At 38.0% G+C, this 11,516-nt stretch overlaps 1 protein-coding gene across 1 annotated transcript; it reads right to left on the minus strand.

The window, feature by feature from the left end:
* Positions 1–377: 377 nt before the first annotated feature.
* Positions 378–2,707, minus strand: LOC145666427 (uncharacterized). Its single transcript, XM_081733648.1, has 2 exons — positions 612–2,707; positions 378–470 (listed from the first exon to the last, which is right to left on the minus strand). The coding sequence occupies exon 1, from the start codon at positions 2,544–2,546 to the stop codon at positions 768–770; it is 1,779 nt and encodes a 592-aa protein (XP_081589774.1). The 5' UTR covers positions 2,547–2,707; the 3' UTR covers positions 378–470; positions 612–767.
* Positions 2,708–11,516: the final 8,809 nt, after the last annotated feature.

The following is an 11,516-nucleotide window of genomic DNA, read 5'->3' on the forward strand; positions in this document are numbered from 1 at the left end:
TTTTGTTTTGCACACAAAAATTTTTCTGAAACAGAATTTTGTTTATACATAAATTTTTTTTCTGAAACAGAATTTTGTTTGTACATAAAAATTTTTCTGAAACAGTTTTTGTTTTGTACACACAAAAAATTTCTGAAACAGAATTTTGTTTTCATACACAAAAAATTTTTCTGAAAACATTTTTTTTCGTACACAAAAATTTTCTGAATCAGTTTTTTTTTCGTACACTAAAAATTTTCTGAAACAAAAATTTAGTTTGATTTTTTTTTCGTAAAACATTGATTTATTTTACCGGTAAACTGATTCAGAAAAAGAAATTGAAATCGCAGTACAGGAAAAAGAATTTGATTTTAGGATGTGAAATAAAAAACACAGAATCATGTTTTTGTACATTTATTTTTAGCATGTGAAAATGAATACAGAATTTCTTTTTTCTTCAAAGGAAGACGTGTCCGTGACGGGTACAAATTCTGTAAAGAGAAAATAAAACATATGAATATACATGGTAATATTTATTTTGTTTCCTGTGAAAGAAGAAAAACAGATTATTAACATCGAACTAACTGATCAAGAGAGAGTGAGGTGAGAAAAGAAACGCAAATGTGACGTACCTGAATTCCTTTTTTTTTCTCCACTGGTTTCTGCAAGGTGATGTCATCTGAGTTTTGTTTCCGCTCGTGCATCGTTGAAGCATGTCCCGTGTTGCGTTGATTCTTTGCCCCGTCTTTGGGAGGTGATGTTGGTGGGATTAGGGGAAAATATGACTGTTATTCTGTTCTGGCTTTTTTATACCCATAGGGCAATGTCTCGTATGTGTCTGGTATTAATCGGCGTTTTTTATAGTTGAAACTGTACTTCTTTTCTTCAGGTTTTGTGACAAGATGATGATCGTGGGTTCTGTAAATTTTGTGCGGCGTGCTAATGGAGATTTTTTCACTCGATTGATTTATGATCATTTGCTCCAGACTATTGAAATTTAACTTTTGACTTGCAGTATAATTGAGTGTGAATCCACGAATTTTGCATACATAACTGGTTGATTTCGTGTCGGGGTTGTAGATTTCCAAGGCGTACTGTTTTGGGCCACCAGACACGAATTTTTTAATGTATGCTTTTGGTCCAATTGATTCAAGTTCATTTGACATTGAACCAAGAAATACTTCTGGTTCTATTGTGGGCTGTGATGGTCGCTGCGTGAATATCACTGAATCTGTATCGAAATATAATACTCTTTCTTGCAGAAGTTCTAAATATTTGTAGAGTTCCAGACGAGCTTGACACGTTGTAAATGCTCCAAGGACAACATTAGCATTGTGATTTTGTACTGGAACATCATCTTCATACTGCCAATAAAGGTATAACATCGAATCGTTAACAGGTAAAATTTGGTTGACTTTTATGTCTGGAGCAGTTAATTTTTGATACAGTTCTTTGGGGTCGTTAATGATGGTCGTTTGGCTGAAATTGTCTCTTATAGCGAGTCGTCCCCAGAAGGCATTCAAACAGAGCTTTGCAAGACTACGACGTGCTGAATTTGTCATTATATTTGCTGCATCTAAAGTTATGCCTTCCCGTTGTTGTACCACTTGGATATACTGCTGCTTTTCTTCTTCGGTGACGCAATTGGCAGGCCAACCAGAAGCTTCCAGCTTAGATTTCAAAAATGTATTAATGTATTCGCTGAATAATCCGCCAGTCTTGGTTTCTGGATCATATACGGTGATGTCGTAATCCCAAATTTCGTAAATTTCAATGACTTGATACCCAAGTTCAATGGCTTTTTGAATTTCATAGGACACCCATGTTCCTGTTAGACTTCGTTCACTGTCCGAATGTGTACATTCAGAATCTTGATTTAATGCTGTGGCACAGGCAGCACAAAGTGGAAACAACAACTTCTTATTTGAACGAAATGGCAGCACTGGATGAAACACATTTCTGCTAGGCAAGATCTTCAACTTGACTAATCCGTTGACATCTTGGATGTCGGGCATTTCTGGATCTCCCTGTAGATATATTCGTGGATGCCCTATTGGATACCGTCCACATTTATTCACATAAGGATACAGGGAGACGATATCCAAGAATTTTATTTCTTCGCCTTCATTTTCATTTGCGACGTGATACAATTTAATTTCATTAACACGGCCACCATAGAAGCTGTCTCTTGGATTTAATGGTGTCTTATTAATATAAGGATGTGTGCTTAAAGAAGAGGCCAATGCTGGATTGGATTTTAACACTTGACGAAATTCACATTCCCACATTTCATGTATTTTATATCCCATGGATCGTAATAATTTCATTTTACGCTGTGTTCTCTCGTAGCGATAGTTCATTGTTTCTTCGGAGTTCTCATAAATGGGCTGATCACGGCCTGTAGGGACACATAGAGGACAGCCGTGGAATCTGCAACCTTCAAATTCATACACGTGTTCCTCTTTAGTGTCAGGATCTTTGTAGTAACCGTCCAGATGAAAACCAGCAACATAAACTTCTTTGCCTTTGGCCGCATGTAGAATTGAATGACCCTCTTTTTCCTCCATGTAGGCAAGCCACTGCAAAGCAATCCGTGACTGATTGTTTCTGTGACGATATCCACGTGCAGGGAGAATGCTAATAGTATTAGGTTTTAAGAAATTTCGTCGAAATACTAAATTGCACGCACTCGCCAAAGTGATAGCCTCCAGGAAAGGATTGACGTGAGTTTCTTGTTCAAACGTGGTCATGAAAGATATACAAGCCAATCGAAGTACGTTGACGTCCTGGACACAATAGTTTACCAATTCTTCTTGGAAAATAAACGTATCGTTCTGGTGTTCGTTGTACCATGTCATGAATTTCTCTCGTTCATCCACTTTCATTTCATCTGCACCATAATAATGGATGTCCAGTAATTTTCCCACATACGTTTGATTTGCAGCAGTATTAAAAAAGTGTGGAAAATATCCTTTGGTCGCTGGTAAATGAAATGCCTTGGATAATTTACTTAAAGCCATTGGCATGAAATTTAAGGAGTCAATAAACGATAAGTGATTCACTTTCATGCTTAAAATTTTTGCTCCGTTCAAGATCAAAGTAGGTTTCAATTCATGTTCTTCCACTAAAGATTTAAGAATAAAATGACCATCATATCCCTTACAGTTATGTGCCAAAGATACAATAAGTTTGATGTTGGGTCGTGGTTGACGTAAATACGCAAGAAAGGCATTGATCGGATCATCTTGAAAAATATGTTCTCGCTGTCCACAAACTTCACACGGATGATGTATATCCTCATCTTGAACACAGTTGTAACATACTTGTTGGGCCACCAGTAAATTGGGCTTATGAATGAACGTGTCTTCATCGAAGAAAGTATCCTGTGTGGCTTCGATATCATAGAAGACAATCATAGCTTTCTTGGCATGTAACACTGATGGAACTCCAGGTTTTAATTGAGTCGTATCAGGCTTCATGTAGCATTGGTGGGTAGATGTAACGTGTTTATGGCACACATTACAAAAATAATCTGTACAATCATGTTTTCTTTCCCCTGTATGGACAAACGAATAAATGCGTAGACATTTGGCACACTGTTTCACCATCTTGCATATTGGCTGGCCTTTATGATATGGTACAGTTAGATGATTTGTATAACATGTTTCACCATAAAATTCACGATTGCACTCTGGGCACTGCTTCTCCGTATTGGTCTTACTGCATGGCGGTTTCTGCAAACATTTCTCGCACATGGCCGAACAGTTCTTGACGTGTCTATTAAGATGATCATATTTTTTGTGGCATGCAGCACAATAATAGTTGGTAGAGAAAACGGCCGTTAATGACGTGATGATGTCATAATGTGAATTGATGCACATTAAATTGATTGGAATCTTGTCTTCGCCACCCGGTCCTTCATACAGAATATCTTCTCCGGAAAAGCTAGTGTATACGGTAAGTTTATAATTTGTCAAGTAGCGTTGCAATTGTCGTAATTCTTCCACAGATCCCCCATGGTCTAAATTCACTGATGATCTGGACAAAAGTTCATGTACGGCTGGAATAACAACACACTTGCTCTGGTTGTGATATTGTCTGTACAGTTTCTTGTTCGTATCCTTATATTTCTTTAGGCCAATAGCAATCACAATTGCATACGCTAAACATTTCTTGTCGGTGTTTTTTACTCGTAGAATGCCTTTCTTGCACTTTAATAATTCGTCGTTTGATAAAAGACCTCGACGCATCAATCCAAATCCACGGGGCACATCCACATGATGAAAATGGACAATGAACGGTTCGTTCATGAGAAAACTATCGTTACTTTGAAGGATGCGATCAAAGGAAGCCCATAAAGTCTCCAGTGTCAAATTACTTGCATGCCGGAAAGATAGATAAAACGGTTTGTTCTTCTCATCGTGGGATAAAATCGACAATCCAACCATCGATGATTCGTCGACGTTTTCCAATAAGTAATCCAACATCTGTTGAAAGGAGGTCTGAACCCACTCCACAATATCGGTGCCACTGGTCGGAGCATTAATTTGAATTTCCAGCATTCGTCCTTCAAGATTAAAACGCCGATAATGTCTATTGATTTCTCGCAAGACAGTAAAGCCAGAAGTAGCCATATTCAAATAGGGAAAAAAGGTAAGGTAAGCAAAAAAGGAATAGGCAAAGAAAAACAAATATCTAAAACGAAAAGAAAAAAAAGCACGAATTAAAATTGAATTCAGAGATCACTACATTATCAAAATGACTACACGATCAATCCTAAAAGAATGATCATATCTCAAATAGTTCTACTGTTAAAATTTTTATTGTCGTCATACTGGAAATCAAACCCGGACCAACATCAACATGTAAATGACCTAAGTTTCTGTAGTGATAAAAAGAATGAATGAAATTGTTTTTTCTAACTGTGCTGAAAGAATCATTGTAGTAAGCATTTTTCCTCTGACACTGAACTTTAAAACGTATGACGAACATGAAACGAAAACAAAATCTCATGCGCTTGCTTTTCTCGAGCTAAGGCAAGAAAGACTCGAATTCGTTTCTCGGCGGAAGATCAGATCCCACATTAAACTGTAGGTCCACGTCTCACGTTGTAGGGAACAAATTCGTGCGTAGTTTCTTTGTTTACTATCAGAAACTGAGCTAAGTGGTTAGCGTTACGCACCTCTGGCCCTGGTTCAACACCCAGTATGCGATCAGATTCAACATTAAGCTGTATTCCTAGCCCCCCACTACTGAAGGGACGCTAAAACCAAAATCAACAAATTTCTCGTGCTTACTTCTAATGTGTGTTGGAAAATAAACGTATCGTTCTGGTGTTCGTTGTACCATGTCATGAATTTTTCTCGTTCATCCACTTTCATTTCATCTGCACCATAATAATGGATGTCCGGTAATTTTCCCACATACGCTTGATTTGCAGCAGTATTAAAAAAGTGTGGAAAATATCCTTTGGTCGCTGGTAAATGAAATGCCTTGGATAATTTACTTAAAGCCATTGGCATGAAATTTAAGGAGTCAATAAACGATAAGTGATTCACTTTCATGCTTAAAATTTTTGCTCCGTTCAAGATCAAGGTAGGTTTCAATTCATGTTCTTCCACTAAAGATTTAAGAATAAAATGACCATCATATCCCTTACAGTTATGTGCCAAAGATACAATAAGTTTGATGTTGGGTCGTGGTTGACGTAAATACGCAAGAAAGGCATTGATCGGATCATCTTGAAAAATATGTTCCCGCTGTCCACAAACTTCACATGGATGATGTATATCTTCATCTTGAACACAGTTGTAACATACTTGTTGGGCCACCAGTAAATTGGGCTTATGAATAAACGTGTCTTCATCGAAGAAAGTATCCTGTGTGACTTCGATATCATAGAAAACAATCATAGCCTTCTTGGCATGTAACACTGATGGGACTCCAGGTTTTAATTGAGTCGTATCAGGCTTCATGTAGCATTGGTGGGTAGACGTAACGTGTTTATGACACACATTACAAAAATAATCAGTACAATGATGTTGTCTTTCCCCTGTATGGACAAACGAATAAATGCGTAGACATTTGGCACACTGTTTTACCATCTTGCATATTGGTTGGCCTTTATGATATGGTACAGTTAGATGATTTGTATAGCATGTTTCACCATAAAATTCACGATTGCATTCTGAACACTGCTTCTCCGTATTGGTCTTACTGCATGGCGGTTTCTGCAAACATTTCTCACACATGGCCGAACAGTTCTTGACGTGTGCATTACGATGATCATATTTTTTGTGGCATGCAGCACAGTAATAGCTGGCAGAAAAAACAGACGTTAATGACGTGATGATGTCATAATGAGAATTGATGCACATTAAATTGATTGGAATCTTGTCTTCGCCACCCGGCCCTTCATACAGAATATCTTCTCCGGAAAAGCTGGTGTATACGGTAAGTTTATAATTTGTCAAGTAGCGTTGCAATTGTCGCAATTCTTCTACAGATCCTCCATGCTCTAAATTCACTGATGATCTGGATAAAAGTTCATGTACGGCTGGGAGAACGACACACTTTCTTTGGTCCTGATATTGTCTGTACAGTTTCTTGTTCGTATCCTTATATTTCTTTAGGCCAATAGCAATCACAATTGCATAAGCCAAGCAATTTTTGTCGGTGTTTTTTACACGTAAAATGCCAGTCTTGCGTTTTAATAATTCGTCGTTTGATAAAAGACCTCGACGCATTCTCCCAAATCCACGGGGCACATCCACATGATGAAAATGGACAATGAACGGTTCGTTCATGAGAAAACTATCGTTACTTTGAAGAATGCGATCAAAGGATGCCCATAAAGTCTCCAGTGTCAGATTACTTGCACGCCGAAAAGATAGATAAAACGGTTTGTTCTTCTCATCATGAGATAAAATAGATAATCCAACCATCGATAATTCGTCGACATTTTCCAATAAGTAATCCAACATCTGTTGAAAGGAGGCCTGAACCCACTCAACAATATCTGTGTCACTAGTCGGAGCATTAATTTGAATTTCAAGCATTCGTCCTTCAAGATTAAAACGCCGATAATGTCTATTGATTTCTCGCAAGACAGTAAAGCCAGAAGTAGCCATATTCAAATAGGAAAAGGGTAAGGTAAAACAAAAAAGGAATAGGCAAAGAAAACAAATATCTAAAACGAGAAGAAAAAAAACACGAATTAAAATTGAATTCAGAAAATCGCTAACATGTTTAACTGTATCAAAATGACTACACGATCAATCCTAAAAGAATGATCATATCTCAAACAGTTCTACTGTTAAAATTTTTATTGTCGTCATACTGGAAATCAAACCCGGGACCAATATGTAACTGACCTAACTTTCTGTAGTGATAAAAAGAATGAATGAAATTGTTTTTCTAAGCGTGCTAAGAGAATCATTGTAGTAAGCATTTTTCCTCTGACACTGAACTTTAAACGTATAACGAACATGAAACGAAAACAAAATCTCATGCGCTTGCTTTTCTCGAGCTAAGGCAAGAAAGATTCGAATTCGTTTCTCGGCGGGAGATCAACTGAAGGTCCACGTCTCACGTTGTAGGGAACAAAATCGTGCGTAGTTTCTTTGTTTACGTTAATCGTAACTTTCAGAAACTGAGCTAAGTGGTTAGCGTTACGCACCTCTGGCCCGGGTTCAACACCCAGTATGCGATCAGATTCAACATTAAGCTGTATTCCTAGCCCCCACTACTGAAGGGACGCTAAACCAAAATCAACAAATTTCTCGTGCTTACTTTTAATGTGTGGATGTGGCCCGGGTTCAACACCCAGTATGCGCTCAAATTCAACATTAAGCTGTATTCCTAGCACCCCACTACTGAAGGGACGCTAAACCAAAATCAACAAATTTCTTGTGCTTACTTCTAATGTGTGGGATTCCTAATTCGATCCCCGGTCAAGTTATTCTTCCATTTGCTAAATATTTCATACTGAAATAAAAACAATGATAACAATGTTATCCTCATGCAAAAAGCACTCCATTGATATTAAGAAAACGCGGTTGATACTTACCTCAAATTCAAGGAACTGATTAAAGTCACGCTGTCACTAGAGGTACACCTACGTTCATTCACGAACTTCGTGGAAGTAGAACTTCAAAAATGAAATTAAGAATTTTATTTAGGTCTGAAACGTGTTCAACTATAAAGTGACAACACTATCAGCCAATCAGAAACGAGGAAATGAATCAATGACATCACGGAGAACCAATGAAAACACAGCTTTCATCATGAGCCGAAACGTGATGTAAGAAGCAATCTGATTGGTTGTGACATTATTCACGTTTTTTTCTCCTTACACATCAATCGTTACGACATCTAGTATCGCAATTTTGATAATGACATCATACCGTTGACTCGTTAGTTTAATACGACATTCAAATTACCACATCTAAAATGTGATTCATTTTCCTTAAACTTGATTGAAAAATGTAACACTCATCGATATGTTATGAAACTGTCTTTGACATAAATGTAAAGTTGAGCTTTAAAAGTCCGTCAGCTGAGAAAAAAATGCTGATGTAGTATAAGCAGATTCTGCAATTTCACAATAACAAACTTCTATGCTTAACAACGAGCAGAAATGTGTAGTAATGTAACATAATCTGATCATGTTCTTTTTCATACGCAAAACTGCTCGCACAGAAGTTGTCATGGTGGCTCAGCGTTTTTTTTTTTTTCTGATGTGTGAGGTCTCTGCTTCAATCCGCAAGCAAGTAAATTTATGATGTTTTCTCATTTCTCATCATCGGCAGGGACATTAAATTCAACATTTCCAAGAATCGAACTCGGGACGATTGCAAGGTATCCATGTTCACCCCTGAAGCGGAACAAAATGGATCACAAAGTACTTATCAAATTTAATGGAATAATTTTAAATATGTCTCCATATAACGTAATAAGGCTCCAAAGGGAACGATAACTCCCAAAAAGTAAACCATTGTACTCTATTATATAACGAAAAATGTCTCGTGAAAGATAATAGGATAAGTTAAAAAAAAAAAACTTCCGAAATTGATATTTTTATACTCATCAAAGAGTACGAGGTGCGATACTCCCCTCCCTCCCCCAACTCCTGATGTAAATCAATGTGATCTTATGTGTCCTGAGTGATCCCTGCCCCCTGAGTAAACATAAGCAAAACTTTCAATAGGTAATGCAATCCCGGCCAAAACATCTCTAATTCATTCGCTATGGTCCATGTGGGGAGTCCCAAAAGTGAAATAGGGTCTGCCCGACGTCAAACAATCACATTAGCTCAAACCAAATACCTCTACTTCATTCGCACCAGTAAGGAAGGTGGTGGCTCAGTGGTAGAGCGTTCACCTCTGCTGTATGGGGTCCCTGGTTCAAAGTAATTTTGTGGTAAGCAACATTATGCTCCAGTTTCCTCCCACACTTTCATTCCTTTCTCATCGTCACCGTCTCCTTTAGCCTAATCGTGGGACGTAAACTAAAGATTTCATTTGCACCAGTGTTAGTCCATCTCATCAAAGGGATAACAATCCGAACCGCATGAGCTTCTGCCGGGAATCGAACCCTGGTCTCCCACGTTAAAGGCGCATACGCTAACCGGTTAGCCACAAAGGAACTCCAAAGTTTTCGAGTTTCATATTAATACTAATTTATACTATTACTGGGGTCTACTAATTCATACTGTAATAGGTCATCCAGAAAGAGATCAAACCTTGTTTTGGTAATTTTATACCCATAAAAGGGAACGAAACAAGCCATCATAAGCTCCAAGCTAAAAATCACAGTTCAGTGACGTCAAACGAACATATTAGCTCGAACCAACTACCTCTAATTCATTCATACCAGTAGAGGTGCGGTGGCTCAGTGGTAGAGCGTTCACCTCTGCTGTATGGGCCTTTAGCCTAACCGGCATAATCGTGGGACGTAAAACTAAAGATTTCATTTGCACCCGTGTTAGTCCATGGATAACAATCTCCAAATTTTATGCCATAAAAGGGAACGAAAGCATTCGTAAACCTGTATTATTTCATAACATAATGAATCATCAAAATCATATTTTTAGTAATTTTAAAGAATCATCATGACCTCTGATCCAATATTCCCAATTCAATGACGTCATAGCCTGGCCAAGGTACCTCTGATTCATTCGTACCAGCGTGCATGGCCCCTAAATAAGCATAAGCAAAATTTCAATAGGTGACGTAATCCCGGGCCAAAGCATCCCTAATTCATTCAGTATAGTGCATGGGGACCCAAATTGGATTATTAAGAGTGCGGCAGAGTGCCGCGATTACTACTGTTGGACATGAGGGGCACAGAAGTTAACTCGTTGAAATCTGTGTCTCACAAGCTTTCAAATGAGGTATGGCTTATATCTCTGTGCTAATTAGGGACGTCAGGGTAGACCAAAATATTTCGAAAAATATGTACAGCGTGATTCTCGTAGAAAACATATTCGGAATTTTTTCTCACTTGGTATTGAACTTTCGCCCTTCACTTTTTGCATGATTGTACCCAATGACTGGCGTACACAGGAAAATATTTTTCCTGCGTACGACAAGTAACAATGTTGCCAGCTTTTGACAAATTTCCTAAAACAAAATATCTCACTTTCTTCAAAACTTTCGTATTATTATTCTTCTACAAATTTGGCATGAGGGGCACAAAAGTTAGCATGTTGAAATCTGCGTTCCATAACCTTTAAAACGAGGTATAGTTCATATCCCTGTGAGAATTAAAACAGGTACTAGGGCCATCAACGTACAGGTCTACGATTTTCTTGAAATCCCTATCCGTCCTGTAAAAAAGTGACCCTATAGTGGCCAAACGGTCAGTAATTGATGGTTGTACAAATTGAGACGTTTTCTCAGGATCATAATATCTCGTGATTCCACCGAAATCTAATTTCCGTAAAGATTGTGCGGGTCCTTTGTCATTTCGAAGGGAGCCATTGCTTCCTGAAACTCTTTTCTCTCAAAAAAGACAAAACCTACTTTGAAGTCATCTTTGCATCGGCAGAGTGTCGTTTCTTTAATGTGGCCCTTTTAATCAAGAGGGCCCATTTTTGAAAAGGGGGCCTTTGCCCCCCTTAACCTATTTTCCGAAAGAAACAAAAAAATTCGGTTTACTATATATGTGCCAAGTTTGAAGAAAATCGGATGAATGGAAACCGTTGTGAAGCTATCTCCTTTACACTTTCCCTTTTTGGACTTAACCTGTTTTTGCCCCAAAGTCTTCAATTTTATACGGTAAACGCACGTGAATGAACACAATATATTGTTGCAAAAATTCTGGAAAACAGGGCCCTATTACGCATCGGTTTGCGGCAATACTACGCAAGGTTTGGGTTTTACTTTGCACTAACCGGCATTGCACTTCAAGTAACTTCTTGAGTCTTTTGCATTGTGTTTCAATCCGGAAGACTGATACATAATGTGAGCCAATGTCATAACAGTTGTGTTAATTACTGAAACTAAATCGCAAGTTTTGCTCTCATTTGATGCAAA

Source organism: Thermobia domestica, chromosome 1, assembly GCF_964235325.1.
Source record: "Thermobia domestica chromosome 1, izTheDome1.hap1.1, whole genome shotgun sequence".
NCBI classification, from domain to species: domain Eukaryota; kingdom Metazoa; phylum Arthropoda; class Insecta; order Zygentoma; family Lepismatidae; genus Thermobia; species Thermobia domestica.